The 21,848-nt window shown below is 68.4% G+C and overlaps 2 protein-coding genes across 2 annotated transcripts; both read right to left on the bottom strand.

The window, feature by feature from the left end:
- Positions 1-9,238: 9,238 nt before the first annotated feature.
- SLC25A10 (solute carrier family 25 member 10) lies at positions 9,239-15,213 on the bottom strand. Its single transcript, XM_045836149.1, has 11 exons — positions 14,977-15,213; positions 12,691-12,810; positions 12,192-12,306; positions 12,021-12,069; positions 11,845-11,886; positions 11,067-11,110; positions 10,833-10,903; positions 10,422-10,514; positions 10,078-10,155; positions 9,564-9,620; positions 9,239-9,473 (listed from the first exon to the last, which is right to left on the bottom strand). Exons 1-11 carry the CDS (start codon positions 15,067-15,069, stop codon positions 9,372-9,374), a joined length of 864 nt encoding a protein of 287 aa, XP_045692105.1. The 5' UTR covers positions 15,070-15,213; the 3' UTR covers positions 9,239-9,371.
- A 3,299-nt stretch (positions 15,214-18,512) lies between these two features.
- Positions 18,513-21,452, bottom strand: MRPL12 (mitochondrial ribosomal protein L12). The gene is made up of 5 exons (XM_045836153.1): positions 21,274-21,452; positions 20,515-20,701; positions 20,262-20,345; positions 18,976-19,110; positions 18,513-18,896 (listed from the first exon to the last, which is right to left on the bottom strand). Exons 1-5 carry the CDS (start codon positions 21,345-21,347, stop codon positions 18,780-18,782), a joined length of 597 nt encoding a protein of 198 aa, XP_045692109.1. The 5' UTR covers positions 21,348-21,452; the 3' UTR covers positions 18,513-18,779.
- Between the last annotated feature and the right edge of the window lie 396 nt (positions 21,453-21,848).

The following is a 21,848-nucleotide window of genomic DNA, read 5'->3' as shown; positions in this document are numbered from 1 at the left end:
GGCTGCTGCTGGCCGTGCGTCCTCGGAAACTCAGGTCGAGGAGGCTGGAGGGACGAGTGGACCCAGACAGGAAAGGGTCCGGTCCAGCCTGAGCCTGAAGGGCACGACCCCGGGAGGGGTGGCCTGTGGAGCCCGCAGGCCTCCAGAGAACACAGACTCGGGGCGGGGGTGGGCACCTGGGCCCCCCAGCATGTCGTGGGAGGTGGGGTCCCTCCCTGCAGTGGCTCTGGGGGCTGGCGGAGGCAGTTTGTGGCCGGCCCTCCAATCCCCACTCGTGTTGGGGGCTCTCAGTGCTGGGGGAAGAGGACGGACCAGGACGGGGTCCAGGGCCTCTGGGCAGCCCTCGTGGGGCCTGGCGCTGTCTCCCGGGAAAGGAAGCTGCTCTTGCCTGGCTTTCGGGGGGCGAGGGGGTCCCCGGCTGCAGGCAGGACAGACCGGCGCAGGGCCTGGACTCGCTCTTCCTCCGTCCCCAGCCCGGCTCGGGCGGCACAGACCCCGAGTGCCCCTCCCGAGCCACCACCGGTCGCCCTGTGCACCCAGCCTGGCGCCTACTCCGGTGTCTGCCCCAGGCTCCCCAGAGCAGGGGCAGGCTGGGGTCAGGCCAGGAGCCTCCCGCTCGGACTCCAGCCTGCCGGGCGGAGGGTGCGCTGGCCTGAAGGAAGCCTGTGATCTAGGGCCCCCCCACCCAGCAGCCCCGTCTCCGAGGCCCCTGGGGCCGGCTCCTCCGCTGGGTGAGCAGCGGGGACCAGGTCTGGGCCCCGGAGTGTGAGTGTTCCGGGCCAACCCCGGGAGTCTCGGCTGCCCACCCTTCCTGTGTTTACTCCCTCCACCCTGGAAGGTCCCCGCCAGGCCCCGCCCGCAGCCACGGCACCCACGGGTCACCTCCGCCCAGGCGACCGGCCCTCCTGGCCATCAGTGTCACCTCGCTGCCACCCAGCGGCCACTCGGGGAGTGACATGCTTCTCTGGGGCTGCTGGCCTGCCTGGGGGACCCACCCACCGCCGGGCTTCTCCCGTCCAGTTCTTCCCTCCCTGTCCACTCGCTCACGGGGCACACGGCCCTGAACGCAGCTGGGCAGGCCTGTGGCCGCAGGGACGCGGAAGTCACAGCCCTGCTCCGCCAGCAGAACGCGGACGAGACGGGTGGGGCGAGGGCCGTCTCCTGCCCCAGCCTCAGGGCCGCTCCTGCCGCCCCGCCCGGGGCCCACGCTGGGCCGGGGGACTCGCCGGAGCAGGGGCATGCGGCCGAATCGCCCGTGGACACCGCTGTCCCCAGGAGGCCACCCCTCCCTTCTTCACTCAGCTGCAAGCAGTGACCTTTCTTCCTTTTTTTTAAACAGCTTTGTTGAGGCGTAGTTCACGTGCCACACGCTTCACCCACGAAGGTGCAGGTGACGGTCGTTCGTGCGTTTGCAGAGTCACGCGACCGTCCCCAGCCAGTCTGAGGGCATCTCCCCGCTTCGGACAGAAGCCCCTGCGCTCGGGCCGCGCCCCCGCCCCCCCGCGCCAACCAGCTGCTGAGTCACTCCCGTCGGTGCACACGCCCGTGCCAGGGCCTTGCACACATGTGGGGTCTCCACGTCTGTCCTTCGTGGGGGGCAGCAAGGTCCTCACGTCAGGCCCCGGAGCGGCGGGCACCAGGGCTCCGCCCGTCGTCAGGCTGAGAGCCGCCCCCCACGGTTTGCTGGTCCAGCGTCCGCCGACGGACACTGGCTGGCTCTCCCCGGTTGGCCGCTGCGGGTGCGGCTGCTGTGGCCCCGGCCCTGCAGCCTCCTGGGTGGACTTGTTCCCATCCTCTCAGGTGTCCGCCCGCCCCGGAGAGAAGCGGCTAGGCCGGGCGCCGACTCTGCTCCGTTGTCCGAGAGCCACCGGCCACGGGGTCCTCCTTGCCCCTGACCCTGGCCTGGGAGAGGGCTGCGCTGCCACCACACCGGGCGGGGCCCTCCCTCCGCTCCTTGTCGGGGTCTCAGCCCCGGCCGGCCGGCCCCCAGGCCCTTCCTGCAGTCCCTGTGAGGAGAGCCCAGGCCTGGAGGCCCCAGGAGGGCCAGCGCGGGGTTTCGGGGTGCACAGCAGACACTTCCTCCCCACCCTTAGGTGAAGAACAAGTCCTCCCGCAGGAGGGGACCCAGAGCGGTTCGGGCTTCCGGACCGGGGGGTGGTGGGCAGGGCTCCCCGGTCTCCCCCCCTTTTCTGTCAACAGCCTCTTGGTTGTGCTGTCGGGGGCTCTGCCCCCACTCAGTCTTGGGGGGGCTGGACAGGCAGGCTCAGGTGGGCAAACAGCTCAGGAGCTCGGGTGGGGTCAGCGAAGTGTCACCCAGGTCCCGCCCGCCCGTCCCCGTGGGGAATCGGGGCTGGTGGGACACGGCCTCGGTTGGAGGAGACGCCGCTGGGGAGCGACGCCACGCGGACGAGGCCAGGCTGGGGACAGGAAACGAGGACTGGGCGAGGCACCTGGATGGAGCCAGACCTGAAGCTGGACACCCACGCCTTTCAGTTCTGTGAGCCAACCCCTTCCCTCTCCCCCCACCAGTTTAAACCGGTCACCGGGCCTCATCACCCAGCGTCTCCCGGTTCATGCGGCGTCCCGGGGCCACAGAAGATGAGCCTCCGGCCCACTCTCCTCTAGGTGGTTCTTCTCCTTGTTTAACGTGGTTAGGACGGCGAGTTTGATTTTGTTAGTTTGACTGACTTCTTGGGGCGGCGTTGGCTCTGAACCATACAGGGCGCAGGTGTACCGCCCTAAGACACAGCACATCACCTGTGTGTCGTCTGTGTGACGGTGACACACAGTGACACCCCACGGTGACCGGTAGGAGCGGGCAGCTAGCACGCTGAGGACCTTTGGTCGTGTGCTCTGCAGGTGTTTCTTCTGGTGTGTAGCTTGCATGTGTGCTTGCTAACAGAACATTTTCCAACGCATGGCTTTAGTTATTTGAAGATTTTTATTTATCCACCCCTGGCTGGTGTGGCTCTGCCCCTTCAGGGGGTGCCCTTCAGCAGACCGGGGGTTGTTTCTCCCTCCGGGGAGGTTTCTGAGAATCCCACGCGGGCACCCACTCGTGCCGTGGGCTCTTCCTGCCGCCGTGGGGGTGGCCAGGGGTGTCCCCCTCCCGTGGGTGAGGGGCGGGCTGTCCCTGGAAGTCCCGCCACGGGCCGGCACGGGGCCCACCGCTCTCCGCACGCCACTTCCTCCGGCTTCTGCTCCGTTCACTCCGGCCTCCTGCGTCTCTGGGCACGGGTGAGAGCGGCCTCTCGACGTTCACTCCTCCCTGCGAGGCTGAGAGCGGGATCTCCCGCTTCCACGGACGGACAGACAGACAGAGCCCCCACCTGTGAGACCCGCGGGGCGGGGCGCCTTGGGTGTGAGCCCGGGACCCCCCGGAAGGGGCAGAGGCCTGTACTCAGGGCCCTCGTAGCAGGGAATCGGCCACTGTCGCTTGCGTTCTGGCAGAGACTCCAAGCAGGCGGGGGAGGGGCAGGTTCCGAGGGAAAAGGGGGCCCGGGCGCGGCCCGTGGGGGCCCGGGGAAGCCGCGGGCTGCCAACACGGAGGGGCTGCCCCTGGGAGGGGTTCGGGAGGAGCGGGTTTGACTCTCGCTGGCTGGTCCCCCGTTGGGAGCACAGGCAGGAGTGAGGGGAGCTGGCTGGTGCTGACAAGTCCTGGCCGTGGGGGGGCCGGCCGGGGGCCCGTGCAGCCGAGGTCGGGTCTGCGCTGGGTCTCTCCACATTCTTTCTCCGGGCTGCGGCCACTGCCTGGGCAGGGCTGTGGGTCTCAGGTCGAGTCCAGAGGACTCGGCCCCGCCCCACCCAGCCCTCCAGGGCTCCCCACCCTGGGGACCGACCTGGGACGGGTTACCAGGGCAGCGCCACCCTCTCTGGGTCCACCGGCTCCAGGGAGCCAGTGCAGCTGAGCTTTGGGCAGGAGCGTGGCCCGGGTGGGGGGGCCGAGGCGGAAGGAGGGGTCAGGTCCACTGGGAGGGCCACTCCCTGCCCGGGTCCCCCCTGCATCCTGGGCTGGGGGGCGGGGCAGCGGGTCACCAACCCCGGAGGGGCGGGGGGCCCTGAACTGCCCCGGGCAGAGCGACTGGGTGCGCGGGGCCGGCGGCAGAAGCAGGAAGCAGGGAAGGAAAAGGGAGGGGCGGCCTGCGCACACACTCCCGGGGCAGGGGGAGAGGAGCAGAGAGGCGCGGGGACAAAGGCCCAGCTGCGGGCCCAGCACGAGCTCCCGCCTGGGGAGGATCGGCCCCAGGGAGGGCTCTCAGACCGAATTAGCGGCGCTGCCTCCAGCCGGCGGCCGCCGGCGCGCCCGCAGAGGGGCACAAAGCCGCGGCGGGGAGCCGACGCCGGCGAACAAAGGGCCGGGGCTGGGCGGCCGGCCGGGCCCCTCAAGAGCCGGGAAACAGGCCGGAAACAATGGGACCGGCCCCGCGTGGCCCCGAGCCCCGGTGGGGAGGCCGGGGAGTCGCACAGAGGGTGGACGGGAAGGCGGTTGGAGCAGAGAACAGGTGTGGGGGACAAAGACCCCCCTGGAGGAGGGCCCTCTGGGGGGGGGACCGTCCTGGGACAGAGAACGTTCCCCAGGGGTGGGACCGACTGCTGCTTCAGGGAGAAGTGCCCGGCCCACCGGCCCCGCGGCCGGTCCTGGCTGTTACCGACACTGCAGGTTCAGGGGTCACGGGGGCCCCGGGGCCTGACCCCCCACCCAGCCGTGGGCGGCGGGCGGTGAGGGTGGAAACCGCAGGTGGGTGCAATGTCCAACCCGCAGAGGATTTCCACGTGTTTGTTTGAGCCACGACTAACACCGCGGGCCTCGGGGCGTGACCTCCGGCCTCGCGCGTGACCTCAGACACGTGACCTCAGACACCCGGAGAGTTTGCAGCTGTTTCTCCGGGTTCGGGATTGAGGAGGGGACGTGGGGCAGGTGGCGGAGATCGGATTGCGGGAGAGCGAACCAGGTTTTGTCCGCCCCTCGGGGGGGCCTCGCTCCCCCCATCCCGCAGCTCGCTGCCGCCTGCACAGGAACAATGGAGGGGGAGGGCCTGGGCCTGAGAGGGCCTTGCACAAAGGAGTTACACCTGGGCGTTATACCTGGCCCCAGTTACACCTGGACCGCACACCTGGGCCTCACACCTGGGCGGGACTCTGCAGCTATAAGAACCCGAGACGCTGGGAGCGCACGATCACTGGCCCCCAGACGTCCGGCCGGCCGGGCTGCAGCCTCTCAGCCCCGCAAGCAACCCGGGCGGCCCCCAGCCCCAGGGAGGGGGCTGTCGAGGGAGGACGCTGTCACCCACGGAGACGGTGTCTAGGCCTTGACCGTGCACGGCCCAGGGGGTGACTGTGAGGAAGGGACCGGAAGGGAGGGCCCGTCCGGGGCCCCAGGGCACCCCCGGCCTCCCGAGTGCGGAGCTCCGGCCTCTGTGCGTTCCCGTCGGGGGTCCGCTCGTTTCTCCGCGTCTCGTCGTCCCAGTTCTGCCGCCCAGCTCCCGCCCGTTGGGAGCTCCCTCCCGGGCGCGTGCGGCAGGACCGGAGTCGCTGGTCCGCCAGGTGCCGCTCCGTCGTCCACACCGCTCGCGGACAGGACCGCTCTCCCGAGGAACCTTCCCGGTGCCCTCGCTGAAATTTTTGTTTTTAAGATTTTATTTATTTATTTAGAGAGGGAAGGGAGTGAGGAAGAGAGAGAAACATCCATGTGCAGTTGCTGGGGGCCATGGCCTGCAACCCAGGCATGTACCCTGACTGGGAATCGAACCTGCGATGCTTTGGTTCGCAGCCCGAGCTCAATCCACTGAGCTACGCCAGCCAGGGCTGGACTTTCTTGACAGCAAATACTCACCGTGCAGCTTTTCGTGAAAGATCATCTCTCTCTTTTTTAAAAAGATTTTATTTATTTATTTATTTTAGAGAGAGGGAAAGAGAGGGAGAGAAACATCCATGTGTGATTGCCTCTCACACACCCCTGACTGGGGACCTGGCCTGAAGCCCAGGCTTGTGCCCTGACTGGGAACTGAACCGGCGGCCTTTTGGTTCACAGGCCGGCACTCAGTTCACTGAGCCACAGCAGCCAGGCCAGCATCAGCTTTCTTTAAGAAAAACGCCGGGGGCTGGTGGTCTCCCTCCAGGGAGCACATCCGTGCCTTCCCTGCCCCCCTTCGTCCCCCACAGGCAGCACCTCCTAAGCTCTAGGGGTCCCCCACAAGACTTGCAGCCAGGGCAGCAGTGGGCAGCCAGTGGCTGCAAGAACCCCCTTCTCTGACTTCCCGGTGAGCTGAGGCAGCCCCGCCTGGGCTCTCTCTCTCCTGTGCCCTGCCTCCTTTCTCTGTTTCCCTGGCTTTAGTCAACAGACTCTATTACCAAAAAGTCCCAGGCTGACCGGTGAAATGCTAATTGGCTTCCCCTGCGGGCAGTGGGCCGGCAGGTGGGGGCCCTAGAACCGGGACTGAGGGCTGGGGCTGTGCTGGCCCAGGAAGCCACGGGGCCGGGGCCAAGGGGGGGGGCACTCTGCCTGCCGCCCTCCCCAGTGACCCGGATGCTCCGGTCCCCCCCGCCCCGCCCCCTGCCCTCTGCCCCGCACTGGTCCCCGGCCAGGCCCATCCCTGCCAAACCGCCTAACCAGACGGGGCACTTTCTCCCACGGGTCCGGGTCCGGGGAGGGTTGCACAATGGGCCTGGGGGGCGGAGGCTGGGGATGGGCCAGCTGCCCCTGCCCGGGCTGCACCTGCACACAGGGGGCCGACAGCAGCAGCGCTAAGCGGGGCCGGACGCCGGACGGACAACGCAGCCGGTTTCTGGAACCTGCTGCCCTCTGTTTTCCTGCCAACTTCAGTTGCTGCTGAGAACTGTTTGGGGTCAGCCTCAGGTGCGCGGCGCGGTGGTCCGCAGCGACCTGGCTTACTGAGCCCCCCAGAGTTCCAGCGCCCGCCCGGCGCCGCCCACAGCTCTCACGACGTCGCCGGCCGTGCTCCCCGTGCGGGACCTTGCGGCTCCGGGCCGGCCTGTGACGACCCCATTGTCCTTCTCAATCCCTCCGCCTTCGTCATCCAGCCCCCACCCCCACTTCTCCCCTCTGGCGACCGTCAGTCTGTTCTCTGTGCGAGTTTTTGTTTCTGTTCTGTCCCTTTATTTTGCTCTTTCGGTTCTGCAAACGTGTGCACCCATGGGGGGTCGTCCTCCTCTGACACTGTCCTTGGCCCTCGCCGCCTTTCCCACTCGCCTGGGGCCCGAGAGGCGGCAGCCTTTCCCCGTGACCGTGGTCGCCCCCTCCGGCTCCAGTGTCACTGCCTGGGCTGCGGGCTCCACCGGCCTGGGGGGCGGGGGGGGGGCTTCCCACTGGGGCCTTCAGCCTGTGTCTGGACCCCGACTCCCGGCAGAGCTGGGTGCTGGGAGCCCTTCCCCGGGCTCGTGCCAGCCCCGAAGCCAGGCCCCACCCACAACCCGAGCCCCACACCTGCCCAGGGGGCCTGGGAGTCTGGCTCCAGGCCCGGCCACACCCCCAGATACAGGACACCCCACTTGTCCACCCTGCACACCAGATACTGTGTCCCCCACGGGAGACCGGATCCAGAGCTGTCCGCCAGCTTTCGGGAACGGAACAGAGCAAAGGGCCATGTCCAAAGGGGGGGACAGTGGGCAGGAGGGTGTGGCTGGCCCTGCCCTGAAGGGGTGGGGAGGGACTCCAGTGAAAGCCACTGACCGTTGTGTCCCGACACACAACCAGCGACCGCTGTAGCTTAAACTTCAAAACATTCAAAGAGATTCTGAGAGTGGGGGAGACCCATCGGCTGTTCCACTCGTGCTGCACCCGCTGGGTGACCCACGGGCCCTGACTGGGGTTGGGAGCGGCAGCCTTGGCGTTTCAGGACGAAACTGCGGCCCCTGGAGCCACGGGGCCGGGGCTGCAGCTCCGGCTTCTTAAAGGGCCATTTCACCGACACGGGAGGCACTCGTGCACGCAGGTGGCCGCAGCGTCTGGGCCCTGCTCCGGATAACCCAGGGACAACGGGAGGGGTCAGCAGGGCGTGCCCCCCGCCGAGGCAGCGCGCCTGGGCGGGGGTGCCAAGGGTCCGGATGCTGCGTCTGCCGTGCAGGTCTCCCAGCTGGGGCGGCAGAGGCCCCAGGCAGCTCCCACTGTCCCGGGGCGTCAACAGGCCGCAGGGCAGTGCCCTGACCAGCCCCCTGCACCTGTCTACCTGTCAGGGCTTACAGCCCAGGGGTGACTCAGGGGGTACCTCCCACTGCCAGGAAACAGGCTCTCCAGGGAGGCCCCCCAGCCTGGCTAGGGGGTGCTTGCTGAGAAAGGGGGGGCCAGGGGGCCCCTGGTGACCAGACCCCTGGACTCACACACCCGCCCTCCCTGTCCGGCAGTGGTTGTGGGCTTCTGTGCCCCCCACACACCCAGCCCCCCTGCCCACAGGCCCAGGACTGCCTGTCTCCTGTCCCGGGCCCTTCCCCACCCACAAGAGCCTGCCTTGGAGGGTGCAGAGGTGTCCGGCCGCCCCTGAACAGCTCTGAGCGGCCCGGATGCAGACGGGGACCAGAGGGGGCAGTTCACTGTCCTTTATTACCGGCCCTGCAGAAAGGCCCCCTGCTGGGGAGGGGCCACAGTCCCAAGGGGCCCCGGGAAGCGGGCAGGCGCAGCCCCCAGCTTTGCTGGAGGGGAGTAGGCTGCTTTGGCTGACCAGCTGCGGGGGGCCTTGAGGGGTGACCACCGTCCACTCCGAGAGGGGCCCTGAGGACGCGCCACAGCCCGCACTGCCCCCGAAGACAGCTGTGGCCTCTGGGTGCTGAGAGGTTTTTGGTGAAATTGTTAAAGCAACTGAGGGTGGACAGGACACCCCCGCTCAGAGGCCCCCCGCGCCCGCCTCCTTTGTTCCCTGGCCCAGCAGCAGCGGGGCCCCGCTAGCCCCCACCTGGAGAGCACCGTGAAGCCCTGGCCCCCCTCCCCCGAAAGGCAAACGTGCCCACGCGGGTCCTGGGTGGGAGCTGCTGGAAGACAGAGCTGGGGGCCCCGGGGCAGCTGTCCCATGAAAGAAGCCTCAGGCCAGGGCCCCCGGGAACCTGGACAGCCCGCCCCTCCCACTTCCAGTGTGACCGCTTGCCTACGGGGGAGGAGAGAGAGAGACAGACCCTGGGTGGACACGCCCCCTCCAGTGGGCGGGGCGGGGCGGGGCCTGGGGCGCAGGTGAAGCTACAGGGTTGCCCCGGGGGGAGGGAGGGACACAGTCACGGGGAGGCGGGGAGGCGCGCTGGCGCTGACCCGGGCTGGCGCTGACCCGGGCCTGGCGGTCCCGGGCCAGGGGGTGGGAGGCGGAGCTCGGCCCGGCCGGCCGTGTGGACGTGGGAGGAACGTGGCGCTAGGGGCTCCCTCGGCCCCGTCAGGACGGCACCGCGAGGCCGAAGTGCTTGCGCAGCTGCTCCAGGAACACGAACGTGAGCACGGTGTGCGGCATGAGGCGGATGCCGGCAGGCAGGAGGCCCTGGGGGCGGGGGGAGAGGGGTGAGGGGCTGGGGGGCGCCGACCCCGCCGCCCCACCGCCGCCCCCCCCCCACACTGCCCGCGCCCGGACCTTGTAAAAGGCCAGCGGCCCGAGCTTGGCCGTCTCCATGGTGCAGTGCAGCACGCCCTGTGGGAGGAGACAGACGGGCCGTAAGAGGAGGAGCCGAGTCTCACTCAAGGGGCACACGGCCCCCCAGCACCGGCCGGCGGCCCCGGGGGGGCTGATGGGAGCAGGTGGCCGGGCGACCGGCACACGGCGTGGCCGGCAGCGTTCAAAGCTCAACAGGGCAGGACAAGTGAGCACAAAGGTCACGGCCGCCCGGCTGACCGCTGATGCAGCAGACCAGGCCCTGGAGCTGCGCCCAGTGTGCCCGGCAGCGGGCTGACCCGCGGGCACGGGGCGGGTGGGTCGAGCAGGGGCGTGGCCTCAGGTGCCTGGAAGACACAGAACCTGCCACGGGCACCGTGGGGCCTCGGGCCGGGCCCTGGGCCCGGGCCACCTCCCAGGGTGAGCACACGGGTCCACCGGCCACAGAGCCAGGCAGCAGCAGGGCGGAGACCCCCCGGTGTGGGGACCCACTCACCCGATACTCGCCCTTGGAGTTCATCAGGCGGGTCTTCAGCACGTCCAGGGGCTGGCACAGGACCGTGGCACATCCGCCCTGGGTGGGGGGAACGCGTCTCTGATGGGCCTGCCACGCAGGACGCCCGGGCACCCCCAACCCCCACAGGCCAGCCCCAAGCCCCCAGGAGGCGTCCCGAGGGCCACAGGGGGACTCCAGGAGCCGCTCTGGCCCGGGCGCCAGGGGGACCTGCAGTCTGAGGGGGGGTGACCGCCAACGCAGCTGGCCCCTCCTGCCTCCTGAGCCCTGGCCCTCAGATTCCCAGCTGGCCGGGGACCCCGCCCCAGGCCGTGGCCGGCACTCACAGCAATGAAGCTGGCGACGAAGTGCGTGAGGATCCCGTCGGACAGGTACCCGGTGCTGAGGACCAGCTGCTTGGCCTGGTCGTAGCAGGACAGCTGTGGGGAGTGGGGGGGCGGGAGGCGGTGTGCTCAGGGCCGGAAGGACGGCCCCACTTGAGGGGATGCAGACAGGGGCCCCGGGGACACCACCCAGGCTGGCCGTGCCCCTGCTCCCCAGTCCCCTGCGTGGCACTGTGGCCTCGTGGGCAGGCGAGGCCCTGACCCGGAGGGCCTGCCCCAGGTCCCACACCTGACCCGCCCGTGCCCATCTGCACTCTGCGGCCCCTGCCCCCCCCACCACAACCTCCGGGGGGCGGGGTGGGGCCAGGGATCCCGGGTGCTCCTCTGAGAGCCCTGCCCGGGCAGGAGCCCTACCTGGCCCACGGTGACCAACGTCCCTCGACTGGACGCCATGGTCGCACCCGAGAACAGCTTCCGCAGCCCCTCTGCCGGGGGAAGGGGGCAGGTTGGGCGCCCGCCCGAATCCCTCGGCGCCCCCCCCCCCGGGTCCTGGACAACGCCCCCCCACCCCCTCCGCCTCCTCGGGACTCTCCGTGGCCGAGCTGGGGGCTGCCTCAGGCTCCCGCCACACACGGGCCTGCTCCTCACCTTCCCGGGCCACGCGGTACAGGCCGTCCAGGGCGTGGGCGTAGCTGCCGGGGACACAGAAAGGGCCCCGTGAGGGCTTTCCCCAGGAAGAGCCCCAAGACCCCCAAGGCAGCACTGCAGGGGCCCAACGCAGGCTTGTCCGACAGCTGGGCTCTGCCTCCTCCCGCCCTCAGGGGACCTCGGCACCTGCAGATCCCCACTGAGACCCCAGGGGGACACCTGGGCACCAGCCATGAGGCCGGTCCCGAGTGCAGCTGGTCCCGAGGGCAGGGGGGCGGGACGCCCCGCCGGGCCCCTTCCCCCAGTGCCCTCCGGGTCCGCCTTCCCCACGGCCCCCGCCCGGCCGGAGTGCGGACAGCAGGCTGTGGTGGAGCCACCCCCCCCCCATGCAGATCACGAAAAATGGTGTTTTTATCATAAAAATAAATCCCAACTCCCAAGCCCTCTGGAAGGTTCAGACTCAAACTTCTAAACCGTCGTCCCCCAGGGGAACACGCACACACGGACAGAGAGGGGCAGGCCGGTGACCGACCGGCCGCCGTCCCTGGTCCCAGGGTCCTCCCTGGGGGGGGAGACGCAGAGGTCCCGGGGACGCCTCCTGACTCCAGGACAGACGTGCCCAGTGTGGGCTTCCGAGAGCCGCCGGCCGCCCTGCTCTGCCCCGGGCGGCCTGTCAGAGTCCCAGCTGAGCCCCCGCCCCGTGGCTGGGGACGTCCGGGCCTGGCCCCCCCCAACCAGCCACACCCCCAGGGTGGGATGCGGCCCCGCTGCTACTCACTTCCGGCGCTGACTGGGGGGCAGCTTCACGTCGTTCTGCATCCTGAAACGACCGTGGGCTCAGGGGCGGCAGGGCCTCCCGTGCCCAGGACGCCGAGGTCCAGGGCCTCCCGCCAGGCCGGGCCCTGACCCCGTCCGGGGACAGCACGGACCCTCCCCTCGGGCAGCCCCACTGACCTGACGTTGACCATGTCTGCCGGAGTCCCCACGAAGCCGCCGATGCAACCTGGGGCGACAGACCCCAGAGCCCACGTGGGACCCCTGGCCGGCTGCCCTCGTGGCCCCGCCCAAGCGCAGGCCCCCGCCTGCCCAACCCCCACTTGGCTGTCGGCCCGCCCAGCTGCTCACCGCTGATGGCGCCCAGCAGCACCTTCTTGTAGAAGGGCAGGGGCCCCTCGCTGCCCTTGGCCACCTGGTCCCGCACCGTCTCGTAGATGGCGAACCGTGTCAGGGAGTAGGTCATCTGGGGGGTGGGCAGGATGGTGCTGGGTACAGCCTGCACCCCAGGGCCCCTACCCCAGCCGACCAGGGGCACGGAGGGGCCCTCCCAAGGCCACGTGGCCAACGAGTGGCTGAGCCAACGTGCAGACCCCTTTCGGTGCCCAGGCCTCAGTTTCCCCAGCTGTAAGGGGAGGTCCCCGGCCAGCTGTGAGCCAGGGCAGACCCTGCGGAGCCTTCCTCCCACCCCACGCAGCCTTGGGAAGGAGGAGGTTGCCTGATGCCCGCAGGTGCCCACGGCGGTGAGGCCCAGGCGCGGGGCATGCCGGCCGTCCCCACGCCTGCTCAGGCCACTCAGAGCGCAGGCTCTGGGCCCAGGACCTGCCCAGGGAGGTGGGGCCCCGGGTACCTGTCTGCACAGGGACGCGCTCAGGCCGTTGTAGAGCGCCAGGATGCCGTCCGAGCGCACCACCTGCAGCGCCATGCCCGTCATGCGCAGCTTCACCTCCTGCTGCGTCTGCAGGTGCACCTGTGGGGGCGGGGACCACTGCTCAGAGCGGCCAGCTGGCCCGCAGCTGCGCTGGGCCTCCCCACAGTGACCTGGAGGGCAAGGGCTATGACTGCACCCCCACTTAGAGACGGGAAACTGAGGCACGGGGAGGCAAAGCGGCCTCCTAAGGGCCCCCCCGCCCCTGTGGGTGGCGCTGGGTCGCCACTCCATGCCTGGCACCAGCCTCTGCTGCACAGTGTGTTACAGGCGACACCGCCAGGTGACCGGTGCGCCCACCCGGCCTGTGGGCGGTGCTCCGCAGCTGCCGGAGTGCTCTGGGCGCCTGCTGTGGGTGGGGTCCCCAGTCTCACTTTGCACGTGGGAAACTGAGGCAGGACGCCCCTAGGGGGGCTGCAGAGTTCCACCCACCATTCCGCCTTCTCGGGGACAAAGTTCTGGGGACTCAGAGGCGGCCCGAAGACACCCGGGGGACTGGCGGAGGCAGGGAGGGGCTCAGCAGTGGGGGGCAAGGGTGAGGGCGGAGGGGGGCCCCGTGCCGGCTCGGTGACGAGAGCGGCGTCTTCCCACTGCCTGGGCGAAGCCGGGCAGGACCGGGCCCTGGGCCCGCGGGCAGGATGGCCACGGCCATGCGGGCAGCCACTCCTGTCCCGGCAAGAAGAGACTGCGGATCAAGTCAGGACACGAGGCAGGGAAAGATCAAGGAGCTTTAAAATAATTTTCCCAGTGACCCCGCTGGGAGGTAGAAACCCCAGCCTGGGCCTCCCTCCAGGGCCGGCCTCCACACCCTGGCACAGGGCCGCGTGCTCCCTGGGACAGAGGGCGGCCGCATTCCTGTGGCCGCCTGCCTCCCCTGACCCGAACCTTTGCAGCGTTCGGCAGCAAAACAGCATCTGGGAGGCAGAGCAAGGGGCAGTGACGCCCAAACAGGCCTTGGACGATGGATGCAGGGCTGGGCCAGCCCAGGGGCCAGGGGGGCTCCGAGGGCCCTGGAGGCTGTGCCTGCTCCCGGTCAGCCCGACACTCCAGGGCCCCGTGCTGGTGGCGGTGGGGGACGTGGGGACCTGCGTGGGCATCCGGAAGGCAAGCAGAGCAGCTGGGGCTCCTCCTCCTCCAGACCAAAACCCACAGTCTGGCCGCCTGGTGGTCAGAGGCCCTGGGGGCGCTCCCAGACACGCCCACTGCTAGTCCTGCGGTGGCTGGCGTTTCTACTAATCAGAGAATCAACGACTTCCCTTCAGGAGAAAGCTGCTAACGGAGGCACAGGAGACCCCTGAGGGCCCCAGGTCGGCCCAGGCCACGGGAGCCAACTCCCCAGAGGCGGCCGGAGTGGGCACAGGGAGCTCCGAGCACTGGGTGCCGGCACGGAAGGGGGTGGCCAGGCACCCGCCCCCTGCCCACAGGCCCCACGTGACGCGGGGCCAGCTGCCTGGGTGGACTGGTTTCAGTCCCTGGCCCTTTCTTCTTTGTTCCCTGGGGTCACACAGGGCAGAACACAACCCACAGGGCTGGTCCTGGAGGCCAGGAAATTGTATCTTACTCTGCCCCTTAGCACTGAGCAAACATAACAACAGAGTCAATGCTTCCGGCTCTCAGATGCTCCCCCTCCTCACAGGGCAGGACCTGCAAGCATGCAGGGCCCCTGGCTTCCAGGCGCCCGCCCAGTCCGGGAGCAGCAGCCCGAGGCAGGGTGCCTTCATCCCCTCTCCCTCCCTGGAGAGCCAGGACCCCCACCCGGCGGGGGTGGGCAGCTGCGCCCATGCCCTGGTGCGCTAGTGCCCGAGCACCCCGCAGAACACCTATCAACTCCCATCAGGCGGGACAGGCGTCCTCAAGGGTGTGGGAGAAGTTGGCTCGGGGTGGCCAAGGAACTGCCCAAGGTCACGAAGGTACTTAGAGAGCAGAGCTACGGCCGGGGACGAGCCCGCCGCCCGCTAGAAGTGGGCTGGGACCCGGGACGCCGCGGCTGCTTCCTCTTGGGGTCGGCAGGGCCAGGGGGGCCTCCCTCTAACCCTCTGCGTGCGGCATCTGCGCGGGGAAGCAGCGAGCCATGCACTGCGGCCCTCCGGGCAGGGCAGGCTCAAGCGGGCCAGTGCCCACGGGCGTGGAGCCAGGGTGGGCGCGGAGCCCGGGCCCCTTGCAGCCTCCCGACCCCCGCCCCCCCGCACCGGCCCGTGCCACCCTCACCTTGAGCAGGTCCAGGGGGTGCGTGCAGCAGGCGGCCCCGCACGAGGCCAGGCCCCCGAAGTACCAGCGCGACACGCGCGCCTCGGCCGCCATGCCCGGAGAAGCGCCGGCTGCCCGGGTCCTATCTGCCTGGACCCCGATCCCGACCCCGACTCCAGCCCGCGCCGCCACCCCGGCACCGGGTTCAAAGCGCCGTCCGCCACCCGCGCCTGGCGCAACCAATGCGCCCGCGCGCTCAGAGGCGTGTCTAGATCCGGGGCGGGGTCGACGCCGGGGGCCTGGCCTAAGAGACCCCGCCCCCGGAGCCTTAAAGGGGCCGCGGTCTCGCAGACAGGAAGCGGTGCCGCCTGGAACCCACTGTCCCCCTTTTCTGGCGCGCGGCTTCGGGGGACCTGCTGCGTGGGCCTCCACCAATGCTCCCAGGAACCTGGCGTCCCTCCCCAGCCGGGACCCCAGGGCCACTCCACGCCTAGGGCACACGTCCGAAGGACAAGGCCTCTCCCTTGGGCTCTGCCAGGGTCCCCCACTCCACCTACCCGAAGCCGGTCTCCGCAGTAATCCCCCCCGCCCCAGCCCAGCCGTGGTCCGGAACCTGCATCCAGTGCCCACCCGGCCACGCAGGGACGCAGGCCAAGCCGGTCCGCCCCGAGGAGAGCAGTTGCAAGAAGTAGCAGAGGCCCTGGCCCAGTTGTTCAGTGGTTAGAGCGTCCTCCGGACATGCTAAGGTTGTGGGTTTGATCCCCCTTCAGGGCACATACAAGACTAAACCATTAAGTTAATAAATCAGTAAATTTAAAAAAAGAAGTATCAAAAACCTTCCTTGTGGCCTGGCTGGTGTGGCTCAGAGGATTGAGTGCCGGCCTGGGAACCAAAGCGTTGGTGGTTCGATTCCCAGTCAGGGCACATGCCCAGGTCTCCAGTAGGGGGCGCATGAGAGGCAGCCACATATTGATGTTTCCCTCTCTTCCTCCCTTCCCCTCTGAAAATAAATTAAACCTTAAAAAACAAACAAACCCACAAAATCCTCCTTGGGATCACTCAAAACTAAGCGCAATAGGAGATTCGGAGAGACCATCGGTCCCTGTCTCCTACACACCACCTCCGGCCTGAGCTCTCCTAGCCCAGCCCAGACTCAGGCCTCCCTCCGACCTCCGGCCCCAGGCTGGAGGAGACCTGGGAGGCAGCGCTCTGGGCCTCAGCATCCTGGCTCAGGCCCCCGGGGCTGGCTGTTAACAAGCAGGGCCTGGCCCCAGGGGGAGGCGCCTGCCTGTGCACACAGGGTCCGGCGGGAAGAAGTTGAGCTGTTGTTAGTAACGGACCGGTCTGCGTGTGGCATTGATGTGACCTGGCAGGCAAGGCGACTGGCTGGGCTGGAACGGGCATGTGTGAACAATGACGACTTCACTGTTCTGGTCAGTGGGGGCAGGAGGTGCCCCTGTGCCTGGCTACTGTGTGGCCATCATATTCAAAGTGACTGAGCGAGTGGAGCAATGAGTCTGCATCAGGTTTTGTGCTGGGCTTGAACGTTCCTCCACAGAAACCACGTGGGTGATTCCGAAGGCCGCAGCTGTGGGTGACGGGTGACTGGCAGCTGCATCAGGACATGCCCACTCATGCATCACGTCTGGTGCAGGTTTTTGGCAAAACATCTGTCACCCAGGTGATTCAGCCGCCCTACAGCCCAGATTCGGTGCCCCACAACTTCTAGCTTTCCCCAAAACTAAAGTCACCTTTGAAAGGGAAGACATTTCGGACTGTCAGTGAGATTCAGGAAAATACGATGGGGCAGCTGATGGCGACTGAGAGAGCCGTGTGAGGTCCCAATTTGGAGGGGGCTGAGGTGTCAGTGTCCCGTGTGCAGTGTTTCTTGTGTTTGTATCTTCAGTAAATGTATCTTTTTCACATTGTGTGTCTGGGCACCTTCTGGATGGACCTTGTACAGCAGGTTCCCACTCTCATCCCACCTCCCGGCGAACAACAGGAAGTGCAGGTGGGCTCCGGGGCCAAAGTGGAGGCCAAGTCCCCAGGGCCACTTTCCGAAAGGACCATGGGGGCCCAGGGGCTCTCTGTGGGGCCAGCCTCCCATCTCACAGAGGGTGGAGCCAGACCCCCCCGCCCAGGGCAGAACCTGGGCCCAGCGTGGCCACTGCAGTGCCCACCCCAGGGGGGAAGGGGGAGGAGCATTGGGGAACCAGTCCTGGTCCCCTGAACCTGGGAGGTGCCCCAGTAAGGGTCCCCGGAGAGGGGAGCTGCTGGGGCAGGAAGCATGTGAGTCAGCGCCAGCCGGCTCTCAGCCCTGTCCCGGGGCCCTGGCACCAGGGTGGACAAGCCACTCCCACTGGCATCCAAGGGGCCCTGCGGCGCCAACAGGGGCATGCAGGAAGCACAGCAGACCGGCCTCCTGGTACAGAGCTTCTGTGCTGTGGCCCAGCAGGCTCCTGGGACCAGGGCAACCCCCAGGGTCAGGGCCCCCAATGCTTCTTCAGGGGCCACCCGCGGCTGCAGTTTGTCACGGGGAGCTGGGAGTGGTGGGCCAGGACCCCCGCCTGGAGGTCCAGGGTCTGCCCAGTGCCTTCAGGAGTCTGACTGTGGGGCCGTGTGCAGGGCGCCAAGCAGACACCAAGCACTGTCCTAGCCCGGGGTACTGGGGGCAGAATGCTGGTGGCTAGACGGCCCCGGGGGTGCAGGGCCACCCCAGGGAGCCCAGGACGAAGCAGAGGACCCCACTGGGAACGCTGGACAAGGGCCTCTGACCCTGCAGGCCAGGGCCCTCTCTGAGCCCCGTGCACTCCTGGCCTCAGGTGGCCCAGAGACCTGCGGGGGAGAATCATTAACCTGGTCAGGTGGCACGCCTCCCTGGGTCAGGGAGCAGCCTGCCTCCGCCTCCTTGGACCCCACCCACCAGGCCCAGCAGGGAGCACACCGGGAGGGAGGCCCTGGCTTTGGACGGGAAGGGGGAGGCTGGGCAAGCCTCCCACCCAGGGGCACAGCGCCCCCTGCAGGCCCCACAGCGCCGATCCTGCAGGTCGCTCCTCCAACAGGGCTGCAGCGTGCCGAGGGCGGAGGCCCTTGGGGTCATGGCCACCCAACCCACAGCGCAGTCTCCCTCCCTCCTGCTCTCTGCCCCAGGCCCCAGGGTTCTCGTGCTCAGGGATGGGGGCGGGAATCCAGTGCACCCAGGGAAGGAAACCCAGGGTCTCCGGAGCAAAGCCCCAGGGCTGCCGTCTCGCGGTGGCCATGGCCACCAGTAAAAGCCATATGTGGGCACTGGGCCACCCCCCGCCTCCCTGGCTCCCGGGCCCAGCCCCCGGGTCGTCCTCTCTCCGGGCAGCGGAGCACGCAGGGCTGTGTCTGCAGGGCTGCCCGGGGCACGGGGCTCACCCCTGCCGGCTCCGGCAGAGCACAGCCGGCTCCCGAGTGAAGATCTGGCGTTGGCTATGCAGCGGCTGCCACCCACCGGGCAGGACGGGTGCTGCCGGAACCTCCCACCGATCGCAGGCTGACCCTCGCCCATCCCACCACCCAGACACAGCACGTGTGGCCGGAACCGTGTATTTTCTCAGCAGCCACCAGGGGGCGCATGGGAACCGGGGGCACGTTCCAGAGTCCTCCCCGCGGTGCTCACAGGCAGCAGCTGCCCCCTCCGGTCTCAGTAGGTCCATGCCTGTCCCAGAGCCGGGCTGCCCCGAGGTGACGGGGTGGAGTTCCACTCCGGCGTGCCGTCAGCTGAGCCTGGGTGCTTGGCGGGGCAGGCAGGGCCTCGCCCGGGGCCCCCGGTGCACAAGTCCGCAGCGCCGGCCGGCCTACTCCAGGACCACGGTGCCGCCCACCGCCTCCAGGGCCGCCTTGATCTTCTCGGCCTCAGCCTTGGCGACGTTCGCCTTGATCTCCTGAGGCAGCGACTCCACCAGCTTCTTTGCCTGCCGGAGAGCACGGTCAGACACCCGGCCGGGGCCCCTGGGCCAGGCCCGGCCCGGGAGGGCACAGCCCGGGACTCACCTGCACGAGGTTGATGCCCTGCACGTAGTTCTTGATCTCCTTGATCAGCTTCACTTTGTCCACGGGCTTGGCCTCCGTCAGGCGGACGGTGAAATGCGTCTGTTCTTTCTGTTTGGGGACGTATTCTTCTTCTACCTGGGGGGGCGGGGGAGGGGGCCGCCGGGTGAGAAGGGAGGCCGTGCCGCAGGTGCACCGGTTCCTGGGCTGCCCCGCCCGTGACCCCAAAGGCAAGGCCCCCACAGAGCCTGGGATTCCAACAGGAGCCAGGCCGGGCCAGGGCCCCCACCCCGAGTTGCTCCTGGGCCAGCCTGGGCGCCGCCACCCCGAACCGCCCCAGCTCTGCAGAGGCTGCTTGCTCGGGCCCTGCTTCCCTTCCCAGCGCCCGGCACTCGTCCCTTAAACACTGCCGCTCCCGAGACAAGGCAGAGTGACAACGAAGGTGCCGTGGGGTCAAGTAATGTCACAGAAATGCAGGGCCACTCCCTCCTCCGCCAAGCCCGAGGCTGTGCCCCGGGACTAGACAAAGTGACAGCCAGCCTCTGCCCCCCCTTCCCCAAGTGGCCAGGAGTGGACAGCAGGGAGCAACAGAGCTCCTGAGGTCTCAGCAGGCTGGGGCGGGAGGTCCCTGCCAATGCCCCGCGTGCGAGGGTCTCCTGGCCCCCGTGTTGCCAGGGGTGTGCCCCGGCCTCCAGGGCAGGAGACGCAAGTGTGACAAGGCATTGAAGATTAGGCTACGGACACAGGAGTGAAGGTGTTATTATTCCTGCTTGTGAACAGTGCGATTTTTGAGATAACTAATATCGGAAAAAAAAAAAGAGGGTGAGGCTCCCAATCTGCTGGTTTCCTCGCAGATACTCGAACTGTCCCCTGGAGGAGAGGGCTGCCCTTTGCCTGCCCACCCTCGCGGCCCTCACACGGGCGGGTGCCACCCCCGTGCAGGGGATGCCTTGTCCTCTCCCTCAGCCGCTCTGCTCAAGAGCCGCCTGCTGCCCTGGCCGGGTTGCTCAATGGGTTGGAGCGCTGTCCCGTACCCCAGAAGTCTGAGGGTTCGATCCCAGGTCAGGGCACATGCCTAACACCTCGGCTGAGGGTTTGGAGCAGGGGCCCGCACATTCTTGGCAAGGAGGAGGTCGCGGCGCTGACGAGGGCCGCGGGCAGAGGCGCACACAGATAGGTAGGGCGCACTGATCGGCGCAGGACCGAGATAGGAACAGCGGGAGGAGTCTGGACACCTGGCGTGAGGGAGCAGGGGCACTGGGTGCTAGGGAGACACATCCCGGGCTCACCTCGGGGGCCACCGCGGCTGTGGCAGGACCAGGCATCATGCCGCCCATCGGCATGAGCCCCACATCCTGGATCTTCAAGGTTTTCTGCAGGGACAGAGGAGAGCAGTCTCAGAGGCCGGCCGTCACACCCAGACACACTCAGGGACAAGGCTGGCCCGTCCCTGCACGCGGGAAGCACTTTCCGCAATGGACCAAGTGCCCCAGGAACAAGGCCTGGGCCCCGGATTTCACTGCCCAGGTCTGGCCCCGGTACCTTCAGCAGCTCGTTGAGGTCCGAGATCTCCAGGAGCGTGAGGCTGGCAATGTCCTGGACCAGCTGCTGGATTTTGGGGGGGTACTCCTTGGGGGCGTTATCTAGGGGTGCACCGGCGAGGGCCTCGCCCCTTCGATGGCTGCTGCATCTCATCAGACGCACGGTGCAGACGCGTGGCACCTGTTGCCTAAACCCCAAACAAAGCCGTCAGCCCCGCACGTGTGGGCGCCGCGGTGCAGGCAGGTAGGTGCCGGTGAGCTCAGCTCTAGCCCCTTGGCCCCAACCCAGGGTTCTCAGACTCGAGGGTCCACTCTACGCTCTTCAAAACCCTTAGAAACCCATATTATTGTTGCAAAATTCTGCCCACGACGTTAACTTCCTGGTTTGAATGAACCGCGGCCGCTCACGGGGGCAATGCAACACGGTGCATGCTTTCGCTGCTCAGGGCCTTCCAGAACTTGGGTCCCTGGAGGGCGGGACGCCGGCTGCAGCGAAGGCAGCCCTACCGCGCCACCGGGCTCCGGGGGAAACTGAGGCCCGGAGCAAGGACGGAACCTGTCCAAGGTCATCTGAGGCCACCGCGGCGCTCTCCGCGGCCCGCGCGGTTACGGGCTCGGCACGCGGTGGTCCCCACGCCCCCTATCCCCGCTGGGATCCACCGAGTTCCTGTGGCCTCTCGTCCGCTGCCCCGACCCGAGCCATCGGTGGCCGGCCGAGGGCACCCACTCTGTCCGCCCGGCCCTCGGCAGCCCGCGGTACCTGAAGAAACGGAGCGCAGCGCCCCGAAGCCCGAGACACGGCCCCCACAGGGGGCGAGCGGCCGCCGGTAGCATCGCTCCGCGGGCGGGAAGGTCACACGAGGCTCCCGCGGGGAGGGACGCTCTAGCCGCCAGAGCCGCCGAGAACAGGCGCCGGCGAGGACGCTCTAGCCGCCGGGGCCGCCGAGCACACGAGCCGGCGAGGACGCTCTAGCCGCACTTCGCGCTCGTTTCCTCTCGCTCGCCAAGATTACCCACAAGGCGGCGGGCCGCGCAGGCGCACGGCCTGGCAGGCGGCGGTGGTCCGGTCCCTGCGGCCGCTCGGTGACCGACTCGGGCCCTCTCCCTGTGGGGCGAACGGCGGCCAGTGAAGGTCGAAGCTTGGCGCCAGGCTCCGTCCGAGGTCGGGGCGGGCCTGGTCCCCGTACAGACCAGCGCAGGGTCCCTTGCCGCAGCCTCGCGTCTGCTGACCGCGGCCACCGAGCGCGCCCCTCGGCCTGGCGCCCTCCCTGCCGCCACAACGGCAGCCTCTCCCGCAAGAGCACGGGAGGGACCACACTTTATTCTTCGGTCCAG

The sequence above is a fragment of the Phyllostomus hastatus genome, unplaced genomic scaffold (assembly GCF_019186645.2).
Source record: "Phyllostomus hastatus isolate PE091 unplaced genomic scaffold, TTU_PhHast_1.1 phas_contig_210, whole genome shotgun sequence".
Classification (NCBI taxonomy): Eukaryota; Metazoa; Chordata; class Mammalia; order Chiroptera; family Phyllostomidae; genus Phyllostomus; species Phyllostomus hastatus.
This window is presented reverse-complemented; position numbering and strand designations above follow the sequence as displayed.

Coding starts and splice junctions, on each gene's coding strand:
- SLC25A10 (XM_045836149.1), bottom strand. CDS start 15,069: ATGGCGGCCGAGGCGCGCGTGTCGCGCTGGTACTTCGGGGGCCTGGCC. Junction 12,070..12,191: donor GCTGCTGGGCGCCATCAGCG/GTGAGCAGCTGG, acceptor CTGTCGCCCCAG/GTTGCATCGGCGGCTTCGTG. Junction 9,474..9,563: donor GGCCGCTGGCCTTTTACAAG/GTCCGGGCGCGG, acceptor CCCCGCCCCCAG/GGCCTCCTGCCTGCCGGCAT.
- MRPL12 (XM_045836153.1), bottom strand. CDS start 21,347: ATGCTACCGGCGGCCGCTCGCCCCCTGTGGGGGCCGTGTCTCGGGCTT. Junction 19,111..20,261: donor CAGCCGCGGTGGCCCCCGAG/GTGAGCCCGGGA, acceptor CCGCCCCCCCAG/GTAGAAGAAGAATACGTCCC. Junction 18,897..18,975: donor AGGGCATCAACCTCGTGCAG/GTGAGTCCCGGG, acceptor GCTCTCCGGCAG/GCAAAGAAGCTGGTGGAGTC.